At 39.1% G+C, this 14,583-nt stretch overlaps 1 protein-coding gene across 1 annotated transcript; it reads left to right on the top strand.

The window, feature by feature from the left end:
• The first annotated feature begins 858 nt into the window (after positions 1-858).
• LOC147602854 (uncharacterized) lies at positions 859-13,690 on the top strand. Its single transcript, XM_086797206.1, has 3 exons — positions 859-1,038; positions 1,163-2,089; positions 13,550-13,690. Exons 1-3 carry the CDS (start codon positions 859-861, stop codon positions 13,688-13,690), a joined length of 1,248 nt encoding a protein of 415 aa, XP_086653332.1.
• The last annotated feature ends 893 nt before the right edge of the window (positions 13,691-14,583 follow it).

The raw sequence follows: 14,583 nt of genomic DNA, 5'->3' as shown, positions 1-14,583 counted from the left end.
CCCCCCATTTGGCTATTCCTTAATCACCTTGATTAGGCTTGGGCAAATTAAAGGGCCCAAGAAGACCCCATTCACTTCCTAATGTTGAAGTCAAGGGTGTTGAAAGAACCTTTGACTTTCCAGACATGGTTAAGAAGAAGGGTAAAAAGGAGGGTTCAGGATTTCACATGTTTGAAAAATACTTTCCATTTGGCTCAACCACACAGTTTCCTATTGATGTTGGTAGATGCTATGAGGCACCACCTTTATATGCCTATAGAACACTTTGTTGGGATTATGTGCAAAAGTTGACATCATCTTTTGTAAAGAATCCCATGAATCCAGCAATAGTAGCATACCTCATGCCCTTTTTGGAGGAGAGTGATGTGAAGCGACCCATGCATCGTGACGAGGTGGAAGTGGATAAGCTACATTCTTACTCCTATTGGATCATATCAGGTCTTCACTCAATCCATGCGACAAAGATCTATATCCTAAGTAGCACTCATCGATGCCTAGGAACCAAACATCTATATGCCACAAGGAATGCAAGAATCTTGGTGGACTGTCCTGCTGAAATGTGCATTGAGCTTTCTAGGATGACAAATATGGAATCCCACAATGTTATGAAGAATGGTCCTTATCTTGAGCAACTTCAACAAGTAAGGGATCAATGGATAGCATTTGGGTCTCCACCAAAACCTCAACAAGGGCTTCCAAAGGGTAGTTCTCAAAGAGTACCATGGGAGGTAATGATGTACAACCTTAGCTTGTCTTATTCAAGATGCATTTGGTGTTTTCTTTCTCATTTCATATTTTTATTTTTGATAGAGATTTCTAGAATACATTGGAGAAAAGTGTACATCACGTGATTGCCATATGATAGTGAGCACACAAGAGATATTTGATGGTTGGATTACCATCATGAAGAGATACTCAAAGGGGGAGCTTTCATCTCAAGAGGATACCACCACAAAGAAGGGAAGGCAGCCTTCTCCCGCAACTTTTCGTTGCCTTATGGGTCTAAAGGATGGGGACATCCTCACATTACAAAAGGAAGTTAATGATGGACACATCGTCTTTCTTAGAAACAAATGGAACAAATGGAACAAAGAGGATGTTGTTGACATGGAGACCCATCCTTATGGGTCTAAAGGATGGGGACATCCTCACATTACAAAAGGAAGTTAATGATGGACACATCGTCTTTCTTAGAAACAAATGGAACAAAGAGGATGTTGTTGACATGGAGACAAGTGCAAAGCAAATCAAGCAAGATAGGGTGCTCCATGAGGAGCTAGTTTCTCTCTTCAATGCCTTAACTCATGCTAGCAATAGTATGATGAAGAGTTGGGAAGATCTTGTTGTTGAATATGACATCACCAACGATGTATACACAAAGATTTTAGGTGTTTGCAGTGATTGGGTGTCAAAAAAGCTCACACGTGGGGCTGATGCAGGACCATTGCCAAATGGTGCAAAAGACATTGTGAACTTTCTTATTGTGAAGAAGCAAGATCCTCTTTATTCTTCTACTACCTTACCTTGGCAAGTATATATTGTGGGGTGCAACCTTGAGGCATTCGATCTTATATACAATGTGTATAAAGATCCTATTACCATTGGTGTGGTTGTCCTAGAAGCGGCACATGGAGTTGGGGGCATGACATGGGATTCTATCATGTTTGGAAAGGTGGTCTTCACATTGTTAAAAATGACATGTGAGCCTAAACAATTCATTTTGTTGTCATTTCTCAACCGCAAACAAATGGCAGCTATGGAGGAGGCCCTTGAGAATCTTTCATGCAAGTACCATATGCAAGTTGGAAGTGTTGACTTCCTACCAATGGCCAAGAGTCTTGCTTTTGGGGCCATGGATTCATTTGTTGTGTTGACACTTGTGACCATGGAGAAAAGCTTCATCAATCTAGATCGATATGTTGGAAATTCCAACAAGCCATGCATTTTGGATAATGAATCCATTGAAGCCATTGACAAAGAAGGAAAGGATGGAGAGCTTGAAGAAGAACAAACTATTGCAAAGGCCATATTTAGAAAGAAAAAGAAGGTCATCAAGGCTACAATCAAGGCATTCAATGATGCACATGAGGTTGTATGTGATATATTCTCATGTGGTGTTGCATCAACGCTCGCATTGGAACATCACATGAAGACTATTGCAGTGGTGTGCGATAGTCAAGAGCAAAGAGAGATTGAAGCGGCATGTTGGAGAGCCCATGAGAGCGCCAACCCACCTACAAGTGCTCAAGAGGTTCCTCCCATTGGTGCTCTAGCTCTTGACCTACCGCCGGAGGGTGTGGATGAATCAAGCCAAGACATAGCAAATATTATTATGAAAGAGAGGTTGAAGGCTACTTCAGGTATTTGAACCTCTCTATCTCTAACTTTTGTCAATGAGAACACTATGGTGTAAGGTTGAACTTGTGTTTTGGAGGATGATTTCATGACATAACATTTCCTACATATTTTCTCATTTTGTGGTGCTATCTAAAGCAAGCCTTACAAGCCTATTTCTCTCAGTTTTGTGTTTATTGTTTAAGAGTCCTTATTTCTAGAAATATTTTCATCATATTGTACCTAAAATTGGTTGCAAAAAGTTTGTGCTTCTGTATTAAAATACAAGTATGAAGTACATGATAATGTTGAAAGAAATATTTTCTTGTATGGTATAGCTAGAATGCTTCAATCAATTGCTATTACATTACTTTGATCCAAATGTTGGTATTGGTTTTCTCTAAAGTTTTGTGTCCTTCAATATTTTGCCATGTGATCAAATATATTAGAAGAAAATGTTTTGTGTCATACAACTACATTGAGTTTTTCAATTTCAATTGCAGTGCTTTGATTGAAACATTGGTATGACTTGTATTATCAAAGGTGTCAATGTGGTGTCTATTGATATTAGGCCACATGATCTAATATTTTTTCTCTTGAAATATGTTTTTCTAAGTATGCTCAACATGCATGTCCTACATGCACATCAATGTGGAATATTGTAGCATGTGTGTATGGAAAAATATTCTAAAATGTTCATTGCAACTATATACATTGTTGTATCTTAATTCAATAGTCATATAATATTACTTTTTGAGATTTTTTTGCCAGATGGTCAAAAATATATTTTGATGAAATATCTACCATCCATGCATACTATTTGCATATTAAATTTAATGTCTTATACAATGTATATATGGAATAGTACAATAAACTTAGCCCTATTGAACTATATATAATGTTTTTATCTTAGCTTACTAGCTCTAAAATGAAAAAAAAACTTGTAAGAGACTAGATGTCTATTTTGTTCTTAACCTTTGTGTTGTATGATAGAATGATTCAAATTTGACTAAGAATAGTCTATTTGCATATTTGGCAGATTTGAGCAGAGCAAACAAAGTAAGTGATGTGGCCTTGGCGAAAAGTGCTACCAAACTATGTGTGATACTTGATCTCAATGGTCTTCTTTTACAACGTTGTTTTTCCACATCAAAGAGGTTCCAAAGTTTTCGAGTGGGCAAGCAATGGGTTGTTCTTCGACCAGGATGCATTGAGTTTCTTGAAGCTACATTTGCAAGATTCCAAGTGGGAGTTTGGTCTACAGCTTCACACAAAAATGTCATCGCAATAATCAATTGCTTGGAGAGCTATGCAAAAAGGAGATATCCTTTTTTCATGATTTGGGGACAGGAGAAATGCCATACGCATCCACTCAAGATCATCTATCGGCCAGACAAGATGGGGGTGGAAGCAATGTGCAAGCCCCTTCAGTATGTGTGGAATGAATATGGCAATGTTTGTGAACATAGCAAGACTATTTTGATAGATGATAGTCCCTACAAGGGGTGTCCTAACCCTCTTGAGAACTGCATCTATCCACAGACATTTGATGTTAACCAAGGAGACTCAATCTTGATTGAGGAACTTCTACCCTACTTGACTCGCTTAAGTGGATCCCATGATGCACATGAAGTCATAAAATTTGATCGATATGGACTTGAGCCAGTTCAATATGGACATGAGTTGTACACACAATTTAAGGTTGTGATTGACAAATGGCTTAAAGGAGATGATAATGCTATGTCATCTTCATCATCAGTACAACCCAAGAACATCAATCGTGGAGATGGAATATATATGAAACAATCTTCAATCACTTCTTGCTTGAAGAGATCATCAATTGTACAAGGATCATCGTCAAGAGTCTCAATTCATCCAACCCATCCATTGGGTGTCTCACAAGTATCGAGGTTAAAGCGGATTCCTTTGGTTTCTACTCTAAAGGATATGGAAGCAATGCAACTTGCTCATCAGCTAGGATATAAGGATGACTACATAAATGGTCGTGTAGCTAGACACTTCATAAAAAACCTTCAAAAATTGTACTTTCCACGAAAATGATGTGACACAAAAACAATACACTCTTTTCTACAACTTGTACCTTGGTGTTTATAAATGCGTTCAACATCAGAGAGACTAGCTCAAGATTTCTAGATTGTGATTTCATGGAAGAATTCATTGTATTATATACAAGCTCCTCAATGAAGAATGATATTCTAAATGTAATTTGATGGAGAAAATGTGTTTTTATGAAAAGGTATACTAATTGTGCTTTGATATTAAATGAATGCGTGCATGAATGCAAAATATACTAGAAAAGTTTAAGTCTCAAATTAGTCTCGGTATTGTTGTTTTGAATTTTATTTTCAAGTATATTGTTGAAGTTATATTGCAAGAAGAAATTTCTTGTATGGTAGCTAGAATGCTTGAATCAATTCCAATTGCATTACTTTGATCCAAATATTTGTCTAAAGTGTTGGATCTTTTGATGTTTTACCACATGGTCAAATATATAGGAATAATTTTTTTTGTATCATATAGCTACAATGCTTTTGCCAATTGCAATTGCACTGCTTTGATTGAAATATTGGTATGACTTATATTATCAAAGGTATCAAGTTGGTGTCTATTGATATTTGGCCATATGGTCGAATATTTTTCCTCTTAAAATATGTTTTTCTAAGTATGATCTACACATATGTCTTGTATGCATATTAATGTGGGAAGTGTTGTAGCATGTGTGTATGGAAATATATTCTAAAATGTTCATTGCAACTATATGCATTGTTGCTTCTTAATTCAATAGTCCTATAATATTGTCTTTTGTAATCTTTGGCCACACGGTCAAAAATATACTTTTATGAAGTATCTTGTGGTCATGTAGCGACACTTCATTAAAAAACTTTAGAATTTTACCTTCCGCAAAAATGATGTGACAAGGCAACAATACATTCATGTCTCTAACTTATACCTTGGTGTTTATAATTGGAGACTAGCTCAAGGTTTTTGGGTTGTGATTTCATAGAAGACTTGATTGTTTTGTAAACAAGATCATCGTGGAAGAGTGATATTCTAACTGTATTTTGATGGAGAGAACGCACTTTGATGAAAAAATATACCAACTATGCTTTGATATTAAATGACTGCAGTATGAATGCAAAGTATAGTAGATATATTAAATCTCAAATTAGTCTCATTATTGTTGTTTTGATTTTTATTTTCAAGGGTAACGTAGATATCCTTTTTCCAACTTAGAAACATTCAGCACAAATATAGACAAAAAGAATATAGTGTGCTTTGATCTCAAATAATTCTAAGTAATATTTTTTGGGATTTTCTTTTCGAGACTATTAACCACACATACATATTCTTTCCAACTTACTAGAAAGAGCTAACCAGAATTATAACCATACTATTATATTGTATGGCGACTATGCATATGTAGTCAAAGGTCAAGGGTTGGAGCGAGAGAGAGAGAGAGAGAGAGAGAGAGAGAGAGAGAGAGAGAGAGAGAATGCATTGATGTCCAAGCATCATGTATTAATATAAAGTGAAGTAAAGAAGAAATTCCTTAGGAAAACACACATACTCTATAGTTTTCTAGTTATTTTTTCAACATTTAATTTGCTTTATTCTCATAGATAAGGTAAACTTTTAGGTTTGGCTATAAAAATACAAATATTTCTATACAAAATGCACAAAAATAGGTCTATTTCTCAAAGTGGGACTTAGGAAATTCCCAAATTTCCCAATATGGTGTTATTGATAGGTGACTCATCATCTTCTGCGGATTGATGTTCCTCATGCTCTTCATCGGCCCCATCCAAAATGTTTTCTTCATCATCTTCTTCCATAATGAGCCGATTTCAGGTAGCACTTGCACCTCATCTAGAGATTTGGCCTCCACATCTTGATCTTGAAAGATATGTTTTGAACAAGTGGTGGAATCAATTTGAAAGAACCCATTTGGATGTTTCGTCATCAGGGTTTTTGAGCACCTCTATATATCACCTTGAACCATTTGACATAAAAAATGAATAGACTAAATGTTCTAAATCCAACCTTAAGAATATCTTAAATAGTTCCACAATACTCAAGATTGTCCTCTATGACATTAGTATCATGTCTACTGGCTCGACTTTCTTGCTCAAAAGTTACCATCACACAATAATCAAATGTGTTTCTTTTAGAATCCACACGGTCCGTGTGAAAGTACCTTCCCTCTAACCATATTACATTATATAGTTTGTATTAACATTAAACAAAAGCATGACATCTAGTATAGTGCATTAAGCAAGGTGTATATGTCAGATAGAGATAAAGAATCTACTTACTTGAGAGTCACATCCTCTTGCATACTCATGCTCTTCTCTTGTGATCATCTCTCCATTTTGTGATGCCATCAATATTGCCATACAAAGCCATTCTATATTGATCACATTTGGTAGAGTTTCTAAGCTAGGCGGGAATGGCAAGTGTCTATTTGCGCTTTTGAAAGCTCTTATCTCATCCTTTCGTCTATTGATTGCATCCTTGTATCTCCCAATCCACTTCTCCATGATGGGACTATTTAGAATGCAAAATGTATTCACCTTGTGGCGTAATGCTTTATCCAGTATTTGTTGCCTTCCTTTTTCCCTAAGGCACATTAGTGATTAGTCAGTCATCCTTCTCATTGCTCCACAATCGTGGCATGGAAGGATCTATGAGAGATAGATGTTTTGAGATATACAGAAGAGACTCTTGCATCAACCATCTCTCTGCCATGCTTGCTTTTGGCCTTTCTCTTTGTCTCACAAAGTTCTTTAAGGTTTTCATGAACCTTTCAAGAAAAAACATCCATCAAACATGAACAACACCACACAATGCCACTTCATCAACCACATGCACCACAAGAAGATGCAATTGGCTAGTGAGAATTGTATTAGGAAAGTTATTCTTGATCATACACACTCCCTCAATAGCATTGAGATGAGCCATCTCAATGGATGTAGGATCTACCTCCTATAAGGATATGTACCTACATATGTAGCAATTATATGTACTATTTACCAATTATACATAACTTGTGAGCATGAGAATTCCAAATAAGCAATATAACTTAGTGAATTGAAGAAAAGATTCATACCTCACCAAGCTTCCCATTTCATAAATAGCCTCTCTCACCTTCTTGTCTCCACAACCAGCTATAGTAATTGGAAGAATAAACTATGTATAGAAAAAAATGAAAGTTATTATATGAGCTTACAAATTATATACCACAAAGAGAAAATAAATAAGAAAAAATTTGTATACCTATAATATCTTGTGCCAATCATGTGTCTTAAGGCCATATAATTGTTCCTCTTCTTTCTTTTTGGTCTTTGAAGGCACCCTTCAATGAATACATAACTCCCATTGGTGTACGAAAAGAGGCAATCACACTTTTCACCTTATTGTGCTCCCTCTTGGTTAATACCCATGGTGCCTTTGGTAGGACTATTTTGCCACTCTCCATTAGGGAAAATTTGGGCTCATTTTTGGGCCCTCTAAGAAATGCCACATCATCAAAAATGGGGCCATGGTTTTTTAAAAAAATCAACTCTAATTTTTTTGGAGTTTGCATATATAGAATCTACTCTTCACCCATTGATATATAACATGATGGGGTTTGGACATGACCCATGGAAGATGTACAAAAAAAGTAGGTTTAAAAGTGATGATGTGGACCGTTATGGTAGCCTTTAAACTTGATTCTAAGGAGAATGGTATATCTTGAGCTTAGTAACTCCAAATTTTTTGGAGTTTGAAATTATAAGATCTAATTTTCATGATCTTTCTAATGATACGTCATATGATGGAGTTTTAACATAAGGTAAGAAATGTTCATCAAGCGGCCCCCATTTTCAAGGCAAAGATGGCAAAAAATCTCTTAGAGGGCCCAAAAATGAGCCCAAATTTTTCCCTAATGACTTTCAATTGGCCATGCGCTTTGAAGGAGTCCAATGTTTTGTAGGTCATCCTTACACCCTTTGTATCTCTTTTACTAATTAAATAGTCCCAAATATTTGTTGCCACATTCTTGAAGATATGCATGGGATCTAAGAGATGATTGATCTTCATGTCACACCAATATGGAGAAGTCGAAAGAAGATTGAGTGTCTAGACATCCCATTTGGTCGTGGATTGGAAGTGCTTCTCCATGCTTCAAACCAATCTCCACCTCTCATCACAAGTGGTGAGACATCATGTGGCACATAATTGGGATGTGAAGGAGAGAGAAATCGATGATGTTTATCATACACCACCTTCTTAAGTGTAGAGGGTCTTTCCAAAACAATTGCCTTCTTAAGTGTAGAGAGTCTTTCCAAAACAATTGATGGTCTACAAATCGGACATGCATGATATCCAGAGGCTACAAAACCTATTTTAAAATTGAGATGATTTAGATAGAGATATAAACTTAAAGTTTAAAAGCTAAAGCCTTATGCATATAAGCTTGAAGTAGGTACTTGAGCACTCTGAGAACCCAAGATAGTCATGCATTGTCCAAAGGAAAACTCCTTTCATCTCCATCTCATACCTATTTATTGGCCTTGAAACGTCATGTACTTTGATACCTTGACATAGTGTCTCAATCTCCTCAATCAAAGGCTCGAGATACACATCCATGTTTGCCACCTTATACTATCCTGTTACAAGGAGAGCAAGCATGATATGACCTTTCTTAATTGCCACCCATGGAGGGAGGTTGTAATTCACTAATACAATAGGGCAAGTAGACCATGATGTGGACTTGAAGCCAAATGGGTTAACACCATCCGTACCCAAGCCAAGATGTAAGTGACAAGGCTCATCTTTAAACTCTGGCCATTGATGCTCCACATGTTGCTATACCGGTGAATCAGCTACTATGATCCTCATGATGCCATCGATTGAGTGATGTGAGTAGCATGCCACATCATGAGTTCTACAATCCCCTTACATTTAAACATGTGACATGTGTTGGATGTGAGGAATGATAGAGAAATGTATCAAAACCTTTTGAGGAACTTTATCTCCTTGCAAATCATCCCTATAGCGGATCTCCCCACATTGTAAACATTGTGTTGCATCTTTATTAACCTCTCTAAATACCATGCAATCATTGGGACATGTATGTATTTTTATGTAATCCATACCTAGAGAGAGCATTTTATGACACCTAGTATGTATGTATTTTTATGTAATCCATACCTAGTATAGAGAGCATTTTATGACACCCATCTCATGAGATCGGTAATAGATTTTGAGGGGGAAGAATCTTCTTGAGAAGCCTACAACATAGGGTAAGAAATCATATGTCAAAATATTAGCAAGGAGAGTATATAGAACATGAAATATTTTCTATTTGAGAGAATAGAATGAGGCGGTCTTACTGAAGAAGACTTGTGACACTTGCATCACTCCATCCATAAGTTTTTTGCAAGTTGAATAGCTCCAAGTTTTCTCACAGTGTGGGGTACGAACATCCCTCATGCAAAGGGATGCTTGCCTCTCTATGCAAGGTTTCCACCTTTTGTGACATTGGATGCTTGCTCAATATCATCTATGATCTCCTGTCCAAAAAAGTCATTCACCATGTCATCCATGATGAGATTCTCTTCCTCCTCATGTGGCAATGGTGGAGGCACCTCATTCATTTGTTGGGGAAGATGAGTCTAAGCCATGCTTTCCATATGAAGCCTTGCCACCTTCCACACTCTACCCGATGTCACTGAATGGTGTGGCATATTACCTAGAACTCTCCTATGGTTCTCCACCATGTTATCATCCACACTTCATCGTGCCACTGCCTCATGAAGACCACATATCCGAACATGCTTAATTGTTATACGATGTTGTCATATATACTGGCCCTTGCACATCGATCACACACACATCAAATTCTCTATCTCAACCATGCCTTAGATCCAACTTCTGGCCCTTGATGAATCACTATCAGACATCTTTAACTTGGCCAAAACTGATTTAGGGTTCATACAAAACACACAACATACAAACAAAAATTTACCCTGGGTTTTGTTGCTAAAGAGCGACCACAACAACGAAAATCCACTACCCAACAGCAAAAATACGCTGCTCAATAGCAGTGAAATTTTGCTGCTCACCAGTGAAGCTAGCAGCAAAATCTCGTTGCTCAAACTATGACTCCTACCTAAATCGCCGCAGATAGGTGCCAATACCTACCTACTTCCCCTATCCTGCGATGCACAACCTATGCCTACAGCACCCTAGTATTCCTTCCACCACAACTCATCTCTCAAGGGTTTTGCATCAATCAAGTCTCCCTCTCCAAGGTAAGCCCTTTCTTTATTTCTTCATGGTTTCATGGTTTCATGTCTTCCTCCAAGATTTCATGGTTTCATGGTTTCATGTCCTCTTCCAAGCTTTCATGGAAAGCTTGGACATGGCTTTATGTGAGCTTTTCTTTTGTCCCTTCCTCTCTCTTTTTCCTCTCCCTTTCCCTAACCCTATCCTAATGTATAGATCTGCAATAGAGAGCTTTCTTGCAGGCCTCTGTACTGGATAGAGCAACCGTAGGCTGTTTCTTGCTGCTCCAAGTCACAGCAACACTCCCCAAAGAAAACATGAATCCACTAGTAGATCTTCTATCTGAGATACTACCAGCCCAATCAGCATCTGTGTACCCATGTACACATATTTCTGTCCCAGTCTCATAGAATAGTCCACAATGCAAAGTAGACCTCACATACCTCAGTACGCGTCTCACTGCATCCAAATGCGGTTTTCATGGAACCTGCATAAACTGACTCACCAACCCAATAGCATAGCTCAAATCTGGTCTGGTGATCATCATGTAGATCAAACTTCCTACTATGCACCTGTACATAGTAGGATCCTCCAAGATCTCTCCTGAATCTGCACTCAACTTGCCATTCTGATCCAATGGCACAGAAATAGGCTTACAGCCTGTCATACCATACTTGGACAACATGTCCAAGCCATACTGTCTCTGCAGTAATCCAATACCATGTGGTGACCTAATCACCTCAATGCCCAAGAAATATCTGAGCTCCCCCAGATCCTTCATCTCGAACTTCTGTCTAAGCAGGATCTTTACATCAAAGATCTCTGCATCATGGTCCCCCGTAATGATCAAGTCATCTACATAGATGACAACAAGCACAACCCCTCTATCACCATGTCTCACATACAATGAGAAATTTACATTGGCTACATGAAAGCCAATAGTGACAAGATATTCAGAAATCTTGTCAGACCATGCTCTTGGTGCTTGTTTTAAGCCATACAAGGCTTTCTTCAACCTGCAAACATGCTCGGGGTGACTCACATCCTCATAACAAGGTGGCTGCAACATATACACCTCTTCTTGCAAATCCCCATGCAAGAATGCATTCTTTACATCCATCTGATGTAAAGACCATTGCTTTGACGCAGCCACTACTATCACAACTCTCACCGTTGCCATCTTGGCGACTGGGCTGAAAGTTTCCTCATAATCAATGCCATATGTCTGCGCATATCCTTTGGCTACCAATCTAGCCTTGTACCTGTTTATGCTTCCATCACTGTTATGTTTTACTTTGTACACCCACTTGCATCCAATGGCTTTCTTGCCTTCAGGCAATTGCACTAAATCCCAAGTCTCATTTCCATATAGTGCATCCATCTCCTCATCCATAGCTTTCTCCCAACACACATTTCCAACAGCCTCATCAATGCATGTGGGCTCTACAACCTGCACAACCTTTTCCATATATGCATAGTGATGTGCCACATAACCATCATATGTAAATCTCTGCAGCACAGGGTTCTTCACTCTCCCTGATCTTCGCAGCTTTTCATTCATGGCTTCCATAGCCTTCCTTACACCAGGTGTTCTCATAGCTGGGATCCCAAGCTCCTCATCAAGGCTCATATCTGAGCCACTAGACTCTCCATCAACATGAGAATGCCCTACAGAAATGTCAGGCATACCAAGGGGCTCAACCACTTTCTCTTTTCCTTTACGTGATGTACTAATCACATTTGCAAGACTGGTATTATGACGCAGCTTGCCACTCCATGGTCTATCAACAGACCCACTAGATGAGGACTCTCCTGGTCCACTCAAAGACTGTGATTGCTTACCTGCATTCTGTGCAACCACACTTCCACTCACATCAGCCCCAACAGCTTCTTTTTCAGCAACATACCAGCTGCTCATCTCATAAAAAACAACATCCCTACTTACCCTCAACTCACGTGTAGCAGGATTATAACACCTGTATCCCTTTTGCTCAAGGGAATATCCAATAAACACACATTTTTCAGCTTTCGGATCGAGCTTACTTCTCAGCTCATCTGCCACATGCACATATGTAATGCATCCAAAGACTTTCAGATGAGACAAATTTGGTTTTCTACCAGTAAACCTCTCCTCTGGAGTTACATCATGTATGGCTGCAGTTGGAGTCTTGTTCATGATGTATACTGCTGTAAACAGCCTCAGCCCAATAGCAATGCGGCATATTCTTCTCTTCCATCAATGCTCGTGCAATCTCAGCAATGTGCCTGTTTTTTCGCTCAGCAACTCCATTTTGCTACGGAGTGTATCTGCATATAAACTGTCTCCGAATACCATTCTTCTTCAAAAATTCAGAGAACTCATTGGAGAAGTACTCTCCCCCTCCATCTGACCTTAGGCACTTTACATATTTCCCTATTTGCTTTTCAACCAAAACTCTGAAATTCTGAAAGTGAGTGAACACCTCACTCTTCTCCTTCATGAAATATACCCACACTTTCCTTGTGTGGTCATCAATGAGAGTCACATAATACGTGCAGCCTCCCATAGTATGGTCTTCGTAGGACCCCATACATTTGAATGCACAACATCTAGTGCATTTCTGCTCACATATCTGTTACGTGGAAACACATGCTTTGTTTGCTTCCCAAATTGGCATGCTTCACATATTTTCTGCATACCTTCTACTTTAAATTTTGGCAGCCCTGTCACAATTCCTTTTCTGTGTGGCCCGATAACGGGAGGATAAGACCTCTGTGCATGTGTTGGACAAGTTGGGTCATCGGATGCATTAGAAGGATTTAATAGTTGAGGATTATGTCGCTAAATTTCGAAAGCTGCTAAGGCAGTTGGATCGAGTAAATCGACCGGTGGTGGAAAGCCTCAATTCTTTTTTTTATTAAAGGTATTCGCAAACCTGTGAAGCGGGAAGTTGCTGACATGGATTTGGCAGCGGTAACCCTGGAAGATCTTGTGGAGGCTGTTCTTCGTGGTGCAGAGCGGGTTGTTCGACATGATGTGCCATTAGTTGGGTCTGAAGACATGTTAACCTATTACGGACATTGAGACGTACTATGTTTTATGTCATGTAATTAATTTAAGTATTCTGAGTCATGGGCCGGGCTTGTCGGCACCATAGGTAAAGGATAAAGGGATTGGGTGATCGCCGATGAGAGGCGCACCTTGAATATCAGCAGGATAAGGGTCAAGATCGACCGGCCATGTATGGGCGCCCATGTGTGAACGGCTAAGTCACCTATAAGAGTCAATTGAAACCCTAAAACTCTCATTCTCAATGTGTTGAATACAAAGTGTGCTCTTGCCTTATCTTCTCGTTCCCCTTCTCCTGCATATGTGAGAGAGAGAGAGAGAGAGAGAGAGAGAGAGTGATTGAGCACTGTGTGGCGGCACGGCGATGGCGAGGTGGTAGAGCGGCGACGGCGGCTCCTTCTTCACTACTGCGATGCAAGAATCCTTCACGGCGACGGTTTGAGCGGTGAGTGACACACCTTTGCTTTATGTTTGAGCTTGCTAGGTTTCTGGTTGTATGCTTGCAGCCATTCGTGGCTCGCATATACGGTGTTCGGCAAGTCCCCAGCTCCGACTCGTACGGTAAAAGTGCACATTTTTGGCGCCGCTGTCAAGGAGATGCCCTGCACCAAGCTCAAGTTTGTAGCTCGAGCTGCTGCATGAAGTGAAATTTACACTGTAGGAAAGGCGATTGTGTGTGTGGTGTCAACGTTTTTAGTTTTCTGTAATTTTGTTTATCCTTTGTCCTGCGTTGTTTCTGGTTTCTGTGCTGTGCTGTGTGTGTGAACACGGACGAGGGGGATTTCTGAATCCCTAGTCCTGCACTGTGTGCGAGTAGCACCGCGGCCAAGCCCAAACCCTAGAAAACAAACCCTAGAAAACCTTTTCTTTTTTCAAAAAATAAAAATTAAAAAAACCCGTGAAGAGGA

Source organism: Cibotium barometz, chromosome 65 (genome assembly GCF_041138505.1).
Source record: "Cibotium barometz isolate CiBa-2024 chromosome 65, ASM4113850v1, whole genome shotgun sequence".
In the NCBI taxonomy this organism is placed as follows: domain Eukaryota; kingdom Viridiplantae; phylum Streptophyta; class Polypodiopsida; order Cyatheales; family Cibotiaceae; genus Cibotium; species Cibotium barometz.
This window is presented reverse-complemented; position numbering and strand designations above follow the sequence as displayed.

Coding starts and splice junctions, on each gene's coding strand:
- LOC147602854 (XM_086797206.1), top strand. CDS start 859: ATGATAGTGAGCACACAAGAGATATTTGATGGTTGGATTACCATCATG. Junction 1,039..1,162: donor TCCTCACATTACAAAAGGAA/GTTAATGATGGA, acceptor ACATTACAAAAG/GAAGTTAATGATGGACACAT. Junction 2,090..13,549: donor CATTCAATGATGCACATGAG/GTTGTATGTGAT, acceptor AAACCTGTGAAG/CGGGAAGTTGCTGACATGGA.